This window comes from Gallinula chloropus (genome assembly GCF_964237585.1).
Source record: "Gallinula chloropus genome assembly, chromosome: 1".
NCBI lineage: Eukaryota > Metazoa > Chordata > Aves > Gruiformes > Rallidae > Gallinula > Gallinula chloropus.
The window spans coordinates 35,077,003-35,091,147 of record NC_140085.1 but is presented as its reverse complement, the minus strand read 5'-3'; the positions used below and the strand labels follow the sequence as shown (position 1 = coordinate 35,091,147).

Below are 14,145 nucleotides of genomic sequence, written 5' to 3'. Positions count from 1 at the left end.
ATGCAAATTGTCAGGTGCATCGTATGTCAGTCCCACTGCTTTAAAAATGGGCATCTATATGCAAGTTGCATTCATTTGTATTTCCAGCCATTTCTCAAATTCATACTCCATCCAAAAGCTTTAAATATTGGTCCATCATTTGCTGTAGTGAAATATCTCGCCTTGCTCCAGTCACAGACACATAGGTCCTTGCAGTGTCTTCCAGTGTTCAGTGAAATGCTAGAAGTCCCCTGGTCCATGCTCAAAGGACCATTCTTCAGGCACCTGTCATTCTGCGGTGTATCAGTGCTTCCTGAAAATAAAGTGTTGAAAGAAGGCACATCATCCTTGTTTGACTCAGTCACTACAATAGAGCCTTGAAATTCAAACTAATATTAGGGTTTTTAAAACCTTAAAATGTTATAACTAAATAAGGAAAAAAAATCCATTTTGTTTGTAATAAATTAAAAATAATCTCATAAGAAATTTTCACATCTTTCTTTTATTTTATGGGCTTACAATTTTTTTGAGAACCAGCTCAAATTCTTTTCAGTTACGATGGCCGAGTCTGTCAGCGGAGATCCTGCACTGGCATTTCTTCATTCCCTCAGTTCCAATTCATTAACTTACGACATGTTGTTTGTAGTTTTCTGGAATTTAATTATTTTAATTAATAATTATTATAGTTCAGGATAATTTATTAAGTAAAAGAGTTAATAGTATGTGAACTTGCATTATCTGCTAATACTTACAAGTTTCTACTCAAAGTGGCTAAGACAATTTCTGTTTTCACTTTCCCAGTTGGGCAGCTACTTACAAGCAGAGTCCATTCAGTGGTTTGTGCCAACTGCAAATTGTTCTACTTTTCCCTTCTTGAACGTCAATAATACTGCAATTACTAGTTTATTCAGTGTGATAACAATGCATTTAAACTTCCACGACATCCCTAAAATTGAAATGGATAGAAAGTACAAAGTTTTTGCTTGAATGCACAGAAGTCTTGGCCAAAGTGGTAACATTCAAACTACATCATTTAATTTTGTTTATATTCCAGCAATTATGTCAGCAGTTCTTTTTTTTTTTTAAATGAATCATTTTTTTCTTGAAACCAACAGTTCTGAGAATATTGCTGCACATGTGTCTGTATCCCATCTAGCTGTACTGAAATGTCAACACCAAGAATGGATGTGTGTAACCCACGTCCCATTCTGAGGAGTTCAGCCAGTGCAGCATTGTTCAAGGCCGTTCTTACCAGTATCTTGAGAATTTTAAAATTAAAGCAAGAGTTTATTTAAAAGAAAATGTTTTACTCTCTCTCTCTCTCTCTCTCTCTGCTAAATTGCTAACTTAACATTTCCAAATGCATTGCCTGCTATATTTGACACCAAGCTGTGGGGTGAGGTTGACATGCTGGAAGGAAGGGATGCCATCCAGAGGGACCTTGACAGACTGGAGAGATGAGCCCATGTGAACTGCATGAAGTTCAAGGCCAGTGCAAGGTCATGCATGTGAGTCTGCAGAAGGCCAAGCACAACTACAGGCTGAGTGGAGAATGGATGGAGAGCAGCCCTGAGGAGAAGGCATGCTGATCAATTATGAGCTCTAACGTGAGCCAGCAGTGTGCACTAGCAGCTCAGAAGGCCAACTATGTCCTGGGCTGCATCAAGAACAGCATGGCCAGCAGGTCCAGGGACATGATTCTGCCCCTCTACTCTGCTTTTGAGAGAGCCCACCGAGAGTGCTGTGTGTAGCTCTGGGGTCCCCAGTACAGGAAAGACGTAGAGCCAAAACCCAAAAAGTTTGCAACATTTTTCAAGTTTTTGAAACTCTATGCATACATTTTTCTTCAATGTATGCATGTAAGATTTAGCTTGCTGATTAGCCACTCGGTGAGAATCAGCACTAGTTATCCTTCTTAGGGTGTGTACGGCAAGGGCTGAGACTGCAAACGTGTATGTCTGCAGATTGTGTTACCGTATGTTGAGTCAAGATCTTCTTTAAACCCTCATAATGGCTATGCCCAAGCCCACCTGTCCTATTTGTTGTCCCTGGGCACCTGTGCTGGCATTTTGGACCTTTTACCTGTAAAACTGTTATGCTATCATAGTATATAGGCAAATGGAGTGAATCAAATAAGGCATGTAATGCACCAGCTGGTACTATTGCCTAGTGGATAAGTTGCTGGATCTTACTATTAAAAGACATGCTAAAAAGTGACGTGGTTCTCTTAACTTGTTTGATTGTCCACTAGAAAAAATGTCTATAGCCAATTCATTTATCAGCAAGTAAATATCTTAATTACCTCCTGTAGCATCAAACAGGTATATAAGACGCAGCCTTTTATTTCTTTGTTTCAGTAAAAAAGACCTTATGGGGTGGTTATAGAGTTTAAATGGAAGCGTGAAGAGCTATGTATAAACAGCTGCAGTGCCTTTATCTGTCTGGTGGGGGCTGGTAAGACTGCTGGGTATATTCACGTGAGCAACCATCTCATAGCACAACAGCATTAGACATGTTTCAGGCAACCTGTCCTTCGTTGAATAGTTTAACCATTTTTTGGTGCAGAGAGATGCCAAATGCACTCTTCAGCCTGCGGTTTTCTTTTGTCTGGCTAAACAGACTATACATGTGATGATACATATTGCACAAGAATAGCAAAAAGCCTGAAGAATCTGGGAAAGATATCTCATGGATATGATAAATTTGAAACATCATTTTGTTGTATTTTTTACCTCAGGCTTCTTTTATGCTTTTCCCTGTTTTCTTCTGTCTATAAGAAGTGTTTTGTAGTGGAGTCTGCAAGGGTAATGCAACATTTTCATCAGATAGTAATTTTTATCAGATTACATAATGATGAAGAAAGTTGCTCATCTGAGAGGGCAGAAATCTGGGTTCAATTTGCAACTCAACCACTTTTTGGCTCTGATTTTCTTTATGCCATTTAAGATTTGACGTAAAAGAAATTGTAGTTGTAGCAATTCCTGTGATTTAAACTCACTGGGAGTGCATGGCAGCACTCACCAAAGGTTACATTTAGAAGGCTGATTCCTCCCATGGTGGATTGAGGTCCTCAACACTTTTGAATTTGCAGATCCCTAAGATTTTCCCAGTAAAGATGAAGACTCTCACATGCCCTAGCAGTAGCCCCGCCATTAGGAGTTAGCTTTTGCAAATCCTTTACAAGTAAGCTGGTGGCCCTTAGTCATCCCATACATGAAAATTATCTAAATTGACCTCCTTCTCTGGATTGTTGTCAAATCTATTGATTAGGGAGACAGACAAAGAAGACTAGCATCATTGGGCAAAAGTTAATCTGTATGAATAACATCTGTCCCTAAGGAGAATTCAAAAGTCTCCTCTCATGAAGGGAGGGGCTTGAGGACTGTTTGCACTTGAAATTTACACAGGGAACAAGAAACTCCTACAATAAGCTATGTTAATGATAGGAATGTTTTGTAAACTCTGTCCATCTTCCTTGAAGCACCATAATTAGAATTGTACTGGTGATCTAATCCAAACTCCTATCCTGACCAGTGACGCCCATGGAGGAAAGGAAAAGTCTGTCTTACATGTGAAAGACATAGAATATACACCTTTGGTTCCCCTCACCTCAAAGAGGATCAAACACCCATTTCTCATCCTCTTGGAAAGTACCACATACAAAAAAAATACTATCCTAAATAGAAGTTGGTCATCACTTTTTTCTATTGAGAGTGACAGTGAGATGCAATTGGTATTTAATCAGCGATCCTTGGAATAGGGATTGGATCTCATGTGTTCCCTACCATCTCAGTTAGGTGTGTACAAGTCTTGTACACTAACAAACAGAAACACAATTGCTGCATTTTTCAATGGGCCTTGTCTTCTAGGCAGACTTGCAAAACACTTCACAGATGGAGCTCTGCAGGCAAGCCCAGTGGAGGAATAACCACCTTATGGATATCAATCAATATAGGATGTGAGATAGAAGCCAAATGGCTTATTCCTGTGGAGAGTGAGCAGCTCCTGTATATGCCTAGCAGCAGAACTTTAAATGGCTTCAGAGTTTTAAAAGCCAAGTCCTCAGTGTAAGTTAGTCATCCCTCAGGCCTGTAAGCCGAGGAGCAGAGCTTTTCAGAATCACAGATCTGTTGCCTGATTTTAAAAAAACCCACACATATAAATAAGTTACCAACCAGCAATTCTCTGTTACAGCATCAATCCATCAGTCTCAGGTGCTTTGCACTGTGCCATGGATCTATCTCGCCATTGCCAAGCCTTTTTTTTATCCTAGTTTTGTTGTGTCTTGGAGATTAGCCTGATGAACCTCCTGTGGCTGTTACCTCTTTGACGCCTTGTCAAGCAAAATCCCTGGTTCAGTGCCTCTTAATGCTCTCTGTTCTGGTGTCATAGAAGAGGTTTCATCTCTCACTCCAAACTGTGCACTGGGGGGTCGTTAGGGACTGTATGACTAGCTGTCGTTCTTCCTGTACTGTTTGTTGGTGGCTATGCATTATACCATTCTCATTGTGATGTGCCAACTTAGAGGACAGCAGGTCTTGTTGCCTCTGTGCATCTTCCTTCCCTGTCACTCTAATTTCAGTTTCTAGAGGTAGAAGGATAGCTTTTCAGCTGAGCAAAGTGCTGCCAAGGGTCTCATTTGCCATTTTGTCATTTGAGAGTGACAAATATGGATCAGGAGCTGTACCTGCAGCCTTTTATGTATGTCTTTGGTTATTCTGACACTCTTTGTCTCTGCTAAATTAAGAGTGGAGGTTGCGGTGCGACATCCAAGCATATACTTACTTGCAGCACATGCAAACAGCCCATGTGAACCTGTGGGCCATTGTCAAGGCATTGCACTTTGCCAGGTGCACCAAGCAAGATGAATTCCTTATAGATAATCAACATATTCCAGGGAATGCCAGTGGTGGTTGGCCAGAACACCCACCAAAGCCACTCTATCACTCCCCTATCACTTTCAGCAGGAGAAAATACATCTTGAGAAGCTTAGGAGTCGAGATAAGGACAGGGAGAGATCATTCTGCAATCAGTGTGATGGGCGAAACACACTCAACACAGAATAAAGGAAAGAAAATTCTCTAATGCATCACACTGAACTGCACACCCAGTGAAAACAGAGTTGGATAATGAGAAGTGCAACCAGATCTTAAAGCACCTCCCCCCACCCCTCCCTTCTTAGCAGACTTCTGTTCCATTCTTTCCCCCCATTGTAGCACGGGAAGGGGCAGGGACTAGGGGAATGGGGGTTTTGGTCAGTTCCTCATGAGTTGTTTTCCTTCTTAGCTGAGGGGGGACACACGGACACATTCCTCACACCCTTCCCCTGCTGCACCGTGGGGTCCAATGTAAGTCCTTTTCCACAGGGCTTCAGCTCTTCAGCTGCCCCAGCAAGGGTCACTTCTAAGGGGTGTAGTCATAAAATCATAGAATGTCTCTCAGTCTCTCAGGCCCAGACTGCTCCAGCCTGGTCCCTCACGGAGTCACAAGTTCCCCATGCAAACCTGCTCGGGTGTGGGTCTCTCTCTCGTTCATCTCTGTGTCTCTGTCTCTCTCCATGGGCTGCAAGTGCTGGCAGAGGCTTGCTCCAAGATGGGTCACAGCATCTTCTCTGTGTATCCACCTGCTCCAGCGTGGGGCCTCTCCACAGGCTGCAGGTGGGGTCTTGTCCTCTTCCATGGGCTGCAGGGAGACACCTGCTCCACCATGGGTTTCTCTACAGGCTGCTGGGGCATCTTTCTCTCCTGCACCTGGGGCATCTCCTCCCCCCACTCTTCACTGACTTTGTTGTCTGCACAGTTTCTTGCATCTTCTCACTCTCCTCTCTGGGGACAAAAAGCATCTGCTTGCAGGTTTTTTTCTTCTTAAATGTGATTCCCAGAGACACTGTGGCCATTGCTGATGGGCTTGGCCTTGGGCAACAACGACTCCGGCCTTGAGCCAGCTGGTGTTTGCTCAGTGGGGACTGCAGAGAGCTTCTAGCTGCTTCTTGTAGAAGCCCCCCCGAGGCCCTCCCTTCACCAGAAGCCAGTCACACAAAACTACCTACATTCCACCCCTCAACTCTGCGAATCACATATTTGAGAACTGTCATTAAAATCCCCATCCCAACAATTATTACACTCCCTAGTTATGTTCAGTCTGGTTTGCCAGTTCCTTCTTCCAATTATTGTCCTTACGTCAAATTCCTTGGTCCCCATGTTGGGTGCCAGAAAGGACTGTCATGGTTTTGTCCCAGCCAAGAGCTGAGCACCATGCAGCCACTCTCTCTCTAAGAGGGAGTAGGAGGGGGGAATTGGGGAAGGGGGAAGGGAGGGAAAAGAAAACCAAAAAACCCCGAAACCTTGTAGATTGGGCTAAGGATAGTTTACTGGGATAGCAGAAAGATAGATATAATAATAATAACAGGACTTTATAGTAAAATATATGAGCCTAGTGATATACAAGGCAGTTTTTCATCAAACCATGCAGCTCAGGCTGTACAGCTCAGAGCCCTCCCAAAACCAGACCGTCCCCAAAAACCATGTGTCCTGGAGCTGAGTGCTCCTCCCGTCAGCAGCCCCTCTTTATGCTGAGCATGATGTAAATGGCATGGAATAACCTCTTTGTCCAGTTCGGGTCACCTGTCCTGGCTGCATCCCCTCCGAGCTTCCTGGGTGCCCCACACCTCCTTGTTAGCAGGGCAGTGTGAACAACTGAAAAATCCTTTACTGCTTGGCAACAACTAAAAACATCAATGTGTTATCAGCACTGCTCTCCTAACTCCCAAACACAGCTTTCCACCGGCTGCCTGAAAGAAAATTAACTCTATTCTAGCTGAAACCAGGACAATGCTAGATAACAAAATCATCTCAGAAAAGCATGTATCAGAACATGCAGAGACTTTTCATCACTCAACATAAACCCTGTTTAGACCTTTGTCCTTTTTGAAGAGCCTTGGGTTACCACTCTCTGTGAGTGCAGTTCTTGTAGACTTTGTACAGAACATGCCTTGTGTACCATGTGCCAACCAAGTGCTTAGACATTCTGAAAAGCCATCTGAAGGATAGTTATGATGCACCAAGTCACAAAAATAGCATCAAAAGGCAATTAAAGCTTCCCAAAAGTGTCTGTGATCTCATCATAGCCCATGGACACCTGGGGTTCAGTTCAGATATGTCTGGGTTGTCAGATGTCTTACATGCCATACAAGAGATCCAGATGTCTTTGGATTATCATCTGAACACCAGGATATGTCAAAGCACCTGGAGTTACTTAGTGACATAGGTTTAACAACACTTTTTAGTATGTGAACATCCTGTTTTGACATGCTAGCCACCCTTCAGTAACATAAGGAAAAACAAATCCTTCACCTGTCTACAGTAGCATAAGTGTGAATCACGCTCTAATCTGCACTCACTGTTCTGACTAGGGCTCCATTGAGAATATGGATCCTTGGCAACACTTAAATTTATGTGTCTAAATTCACGCTATATCCCAGTTTTAGATTCCTGTGATGGTCAAGAAACCACCATCTCAGCATTAAGTTTCAGCCATGACTTTTAATCCTGTTCCTGAAGACTGTTGTTATCACCACAGTGGCTTGTACCTCTTTATCCAAACCAAGTTATCCATAACTTAAAGTTAAAATGCTTTCAGATTGTTCATCATTTTGGCAGCTTCTAAAGTGTCATCCTTCTCGGAAAAAATGCTCTGATATCTTCCTCTGAAAAATTTCTCTGGGGTAGCATTGCTTTCCTCTTTGTCTGTTCTGTGTGCACTCTGCTGCTAACTCCAGAAGAATGATCAAACATATTGGGTTTGTACATCTTTTTTACTGACAGACTGTTATTAACTTACCTTTCGCAGCAACGTGGACGTAGGCACCTTATCATGGGGTTTCTTGGACTCTGTTTCAGAGAGTAATGTGTCTTCCTGCCTCAAGTCTCTTTTGTCTTTTCATTCCTCTATATTGTCCTATTGTGTGAAAACTGTGGTCTACCTTCCACAGGCTTTGGCCTGCAAAGGACAATTTTTCTGGGGATTTTTCCACAATGGAATTAATTTTTATTTTGTTATTGTCAACATATATGTCCTGGTAACACCATCAGGCAAGCATAGCTTTTTTGAAAATGTCCACTACTGTCATTTATATTTAAGCTAAAACATGAAAATTAAAAATGGAAGGGTTTTTGTGGGTTTATTATTTAATTTTTAGCAGTGAAAAATCCGTAGTTTAAAAAATTGTTGTGTTTTGAAATGAGAATACTGTTGCAGAGAGCATAAAAGGTGCAGGATACAATGCTAAAAGTTAGTAAGACAGCGAAGGATTTTATTACTATTTCTGGTAAGATAGTGACAGTGCTAAAAATATTTTCCCAGGTCAATAAAAAGTTGTAGATGTATTTTAATCAGTAAATGTACTTCAAATACCCAATGATTATGTTCTTAAGAGCTTCTTTATAATAATATGCTATTTTAACTCTAACTGAAGGTCTGTCAATTCACACGTTTTATTTAGGCATTGATTATATCCAGACAATGATGCACAATTTATACCAGGCTTCTTGGATGCTTTCATGTTTATAATGTTGATGTTTCAAATTAAAAAAGGGACTGTTAGGATGATGTGTGCTCAAGGCCTTTCTGTGTATTTGAGTATTATATCTGGCTCATCTGAATGTACTAGAAGCCTCCAGATACTTTTAATGTTCGTAAAAACAAGTGACTACATGGAGAATTCCAATTTCAGTTGAGAAAATAGCTTATGTCTGGTTTGATACCTCTTCTACTTGCTGTTACTTACATATAGCGACCAGTGAACTCTCAGGCTTTTTGGATAACCCATCGTGCCTACATCAGCCTTCCATGGGGGCTGTGGCCGGCCCACTGGGTGCGATGGGGCTGTAGGAGCCACCCAACTGGCCCATTTTTCAGGAGTGTTGTGCAAGTGTTCATTTGTGTAAAATGTACACCTGTAATCATGTCTAATGCATACAAGAACGTATAATGCATAAGAAAAATGGATGTAAAAAAAGGTGAGACTGGTTTTTTTGTCTGTGTTTCACCCTGATGAAAGGTAACAGTTTCTTTTGAGGGGCCAGTCCTTGCAGCTGTCCTGACTTTATTTTTAATGAGGCACCTGCTTAAGGAATACAGATTTGATAATTTTTCAGCTTCACAGGTGCTACAAGAAGAAAATACTCAAGATGCAGGGAAAAAATGGAATTCCAAACATTTTGTAGTTATAAAGAGGCTGGATAATGTGTCTGGGAGGAAGTTGCTTGCCTGTTCCCACTGTCTTCCCTAGATACCGGCTGTTGCCCTCTCTTGGACAAGGATTTGGAACAGGGAGACTGTAGGCTTACACAGTACAGCTGTTCTTCTGTTCTTGCATTCTTATTTAAAACACAGCATATTCAGAATATTGATCATCTTATTAACTACTAGAATGTAATTAAAAATAGCTTAGAAAAAAATGTGGCATTTTTTGTTGGTTTTTTATTTTTATTTTATTTCTAGCAGAATGTCTAACCCAGAATTTATATTCTGTGCAAAAGATTGATGGTATTTTTGTTAGTGACAAATTAGCTGAAAGGTCATGAAATATGTATAATGAAAAGAGCCACTAGGGTATGTCATTTTACAGGTGTCACAAAACAATTCAATGACATTAATATTTCTACTCTAGTACATACTAACTTGAATCTAAGAAGTGATGCAGTGCTGTGCATGAATTTGTGATAGCAAGATGCTCTATCCTGATCAAATATTTTGATTTTAATAGGATTGCTCCAGAAAGTGGGATCATCTTGCAGTAATCCAGTTGCAGGGATATGGTTTATTAGCTCCTAGACATGATGACATTTGGTGTATAATAACAGTAAGATTTGAATAATGGATAGTGCAGTGTTCTAGGAAGTTGTTACATGTAGCTGGGTCAGTTGCATGCACTGTTAAATAGGCATAATGTTATATAAGCAATGTTTACAGGTACCTTGAAAACACAGATATTGCTTGGGAAGTTAAAATGTATCATTATTCTGTGTTTTAGCTTTTGAGAGGAGTCATCTCTTAAGCACTGCAAAAGTGTTTTAGCAAAGAATATGAGCATATTAAAAGCTATGATGTTTTCACAAAGGTTTTAATCCAGCACAAGTTAACTTTACTTATTTTGCATCCTTACGGATGAAATTCAAGGTAGAGGTCAAATTATAGCAAACGTTAAATCCTATCTGTTGCATTATTTAAACAGAATGGGAATGCTTCTTTTGGACTTAAGTAAAATATATCTATGAAAATATATCACATGAATCAAGAAACAGTGACTTCTCACCAAAATTCTGCAAAGCACGCCAGCACTCTTGTGTTAAAACCCCTGTGGTTGTATAACTGGTAGATTGAAAAGTCAAGTGGCTCAATTATATGTTTGAAGAAAATTTAATTAATTTTTGGTTTTCTTCATAAAGATTTTCCAAAGTCATTGATTCCAGGAGTGTTGTGATTCCATTTGTACAAAGGAAGGGGTAAAAAAATGTAAAATAGCTTACATTTCCAGAAGCTTTACATAACACTAAAACCTTTGCCTGTTATTATTTTAGCACCTTGAAAAGAGACATGGGCTGTAAAATCAGATGCACATTTCCATTTCTAATTGGAATTGACCTATTCTAGTGCAGTACTATGTTAAGACTCAGATCTAGCTGAAAAAGCGAATGAAAGAAATGGGAAATCTTTCACAGCTAATCATAAATTTTGTCACTAAAGCAAGTTCTTTATAACTGCATTAAGCAAACGTGTATAGCTTACAGTCTGTGTTCTTGTTTCCACAGTGCATACATTATAACAGACTTCATGGGCATCAGGAATGAAAATTTTATGAAGGTAGCTGCAGTCGGGACTTGGATGGGAGATTTTGTCACAGCATGGATGGTAAGAAATGCAATAGTACATTTTAAAAGAAAATAAAAGGAATATGGTTTTGCTTTCAAGGGAAAAAGGAGAAGAAAGCTTGATTTCTTGAAGTATTCAAGTATTTCATCTCAGACAGGTAGAAAGTTAACAAAGGCAAAGTAGCATAATTGCAGGGTGTTTAATTATCTGGGAGTCCAGAATAGATTCGGCTAAAATGTATCAAAGCACTATTTAATTTCCTCTGCTCTGAGTGGTAATGTTGCCATTGACTTCTCTGAGGACAGCACGGTGGCTTTTCTTTGCTATGAAATAGCATCATGACTTGCTATCAGGTGAAGTATGAGTAATGGCTAGACAGAAACAAGTCTGATGAAAAGGATTAAAAAAGAAGAAAAAATAGGCTGAAAGTGATGATGGAGATGAGAGAAGCCTGTGACATCCCAGAATTTGAAGGTAGCCTGTTTGAAGTGAAACTATCAGATTTTGTCTCTAATTTAGGATTTAGAAGCATAAAGTTTTATAACAGATTAAATGCATTAATGAGGCTGCTTTTCACTTGGATTGTAAGTGTTATAAACATTCTCTCCTGAAATATGGGCATCCCTAAGGTCAGCTTATTGAAAGAGAACCAGAAGAGGACAGGTTAACTGGGAACAAAATGAAGCATTTGCAGGTCTTTTATTGTTCAGGAAAAGCATTTCTTAAACACAAAGCAGTAAGTGAAATAATTAGTATTTACATATTTGTTTTTTAAAGATGACATTTTTGTGATCAGTATAGGTAAAAATTTTAACAATTATGTCTGTGACATTAGTAACTGAAGTGTGAACAACGTTCATTTAAATTTGGGAAAACTGATTTTTGAGCTTGCAGAATACGTTTTAATTAAACTTTTTCTTTCTCTCCTAATGATTCACTGATACCTCTGTTTGTTTACTCTAAATAATCAACATAATTTTAGAGGGATTCATTAGCACAGGGAACACTGCCTGGTGATGTTTTTTTACATAACACACAAAAATGGATGGAAAAGGTCTCAGCACTGTATGTAGCTAGTGACTGCAGTAATCTTTGGCATAAGGAAAGAAACAAGCCAAGGTCAATGAATTTTAGGACTGTGTTATGTATTAGGAGAAAATGCTATAGGAGTAGTTTCAAGCAGGATTGACTGTAAGATGCTAAGACTGTAGTCTATAAAACTGTAGGAGTAGTTTTAGAAGGGTCATCCAAGTTTCTGTCAATTTGTCTTCTATCCTCCACATATTTGGAACATACTGTACAACAGATAGGAGGAAAAAAAATAAAGCATCAAGGATTTTTTTTCAGTGTATTGTTCAGTATGTGTCAGTGATTTGTCCGAGACAAATTATGCTCCGTGAAATGGTGGCCATGAAAAGTGAGTACAGAGCAAATCATCTGTACACATGTTACAGTAAGGACGCTGCAGAATTGGTGCATTGAACGATGTTGACACTTAATGTGGATTTCTTGTGAATCAGTAATAAAATTCATGGCTACTTCTGAATACCTTTAGCTTCATCCTTTTTTTTAATGGGCTTCCATAGCTTTATCCCACTGTGGAAGGAAAGATGATGATGTATAAGCTAAGCTAAATTGAGAAGTGTCGTGTTCATCATACACGTGTGACTTAGAGCTCCAGTGGTAGATTACATACAGATTGGACTACATTAGGTTCATTCCTTAAAAAAAAATCAATTTTTCAGTTCCTATTTTCTCATTTCCTTGAAAAAGATCTGTTACATGCAGAAATATACAAAGCATGGAAATGGCTGGATTCAAAAGGCATGAGAATCTTGATCTTCTCTGTACTTAAAGCCCTCACAGGTCTTTTCAGCAATGGAGTCACAATTAGACTGTGGCATAGCAGATCCCATATTTGATTTCACAAAGAGAATTAAGAAGGGTGTTGGTTGGTGTTTAGATCTTCAGAGCAAAAGAGAACAGTTTTGCAATGCAAACCTCTAGGTATGAATCAGTCAATGGAAATTACAGCGTTTAAGGGCAGTTAAGCTCAGGAACATCAAAGAAAGCCACAATGTCAGAGAGATATTACTAACAGAGAAGAGTGGACATGTACATTGGTATATGAACATATACATTGATGTAAACCTTCCACATAGCCTAACTTTAGCAATCTTATTCCATATGAACATAAATAATTGCGCTGTTTATAATATTTGAAGTTGCTTGACTTTCTCCGTGTCAAGCCCAGTGTGGAATTGAGGAGCAACATGAGTCTTCTGTGGGATTATTACATTTTATGAGGTTCCCCTACCCTGTTTGGAAACGTGAAAGAAAAAAACAAACCTATAAAGGAACCTTTGCACATCTTCCCATTTGTATCAGTGCCTGATACAAATTTACTACTTCTACTATTTAAGAAGTTTCTGTAAGGAAGCCATCCATCCTTATACTACAAAGGAGGGGATGAAAAGGCAGGTGTAATGTAACCTTCATTTCAGTGTATTTCACCTAGAATTAAGATCTTAGTTCCTGCTCTGGCAGGGGAGTTGGACTAGATGATATTTCGAGGTCTCTTCCATCCTCTAACATTCTGTAATTCTGTGATTCCCTATTTAATTGGAAACTTTGGAAATAAGCAGGAATAAAGCAGAACAGATGGGTTTCCATTTTAAAAATGAGTAATCAATAAACAATAATATTGCCCTAGTACAGCAAGGAGAGGTTTTTTTAGTTCAGGAAAGTGATTGAAATGGGAAAATATGTTTTGGATTTCTGTTTGTTTTGGTTTTAGAAGGCAGAAGGGAGCCTTCCCACTCAACACTTTGTAACTCACTGACTAGTTGGGTGACAGGATCTGACTCAGTTCCATTCAATTCTTTCCATTGTGTGTCATGAGAATGGGTCCATGCTGAGGGTACACAGGAGCTTCTCCTTTGTACCTGTGGACAGGAACTTCTGCTACTAATAATAATCTTTGCTGGAGTCTGTGGTAACTGTTAGATGTTCTAAATAAGTCTGTGAAGAGGGGAATAGGTTCAGTGCACTAACCTCCTCTCTGCATTTTTTCCTCTTTGAAGCCAGGGAAGTATACTGTGCACCTCCTTTGACATGCCCTCCTGGTCCATAAAATGTGCATTCTGTTCTCATGGAGAGTACTTTTGAGGCAGACACCACAGGATTTGGCACAGTAGGATAGCTTTGGGAAAAAAAAAGGTTGGATTCCACCCAGACAAACCTATAAACTAGCAATTATGGCCACCTTATGGGAGAATGTGAGCAGGCTGAGGA

The 14,145-nt window shown here is 39.8% G+C and overlaps 1 protein-coding gene across 1 annotated transcript in view; it reads left to right on the top strand.

The window, feature by feature from the left end:
- The window catches only part of TMEM117 (transmembrane protein 117), a 223,597-nt gene that overhangs the window by 92,804 nt on the left and 116,648 nt on the right, over positions 1-14,145 (top strand). Inside the window, exon 4 of the mRNA XM_084273725.1 lies at positions 10,791-10,890. Coding sequence (XP_084129851.1) covers positions 10,791-10,890 — 100 coding nt within the window. The remainder of the gene's footprint in view (positions 1-10,790; positions 10,891-14,145) is intronic.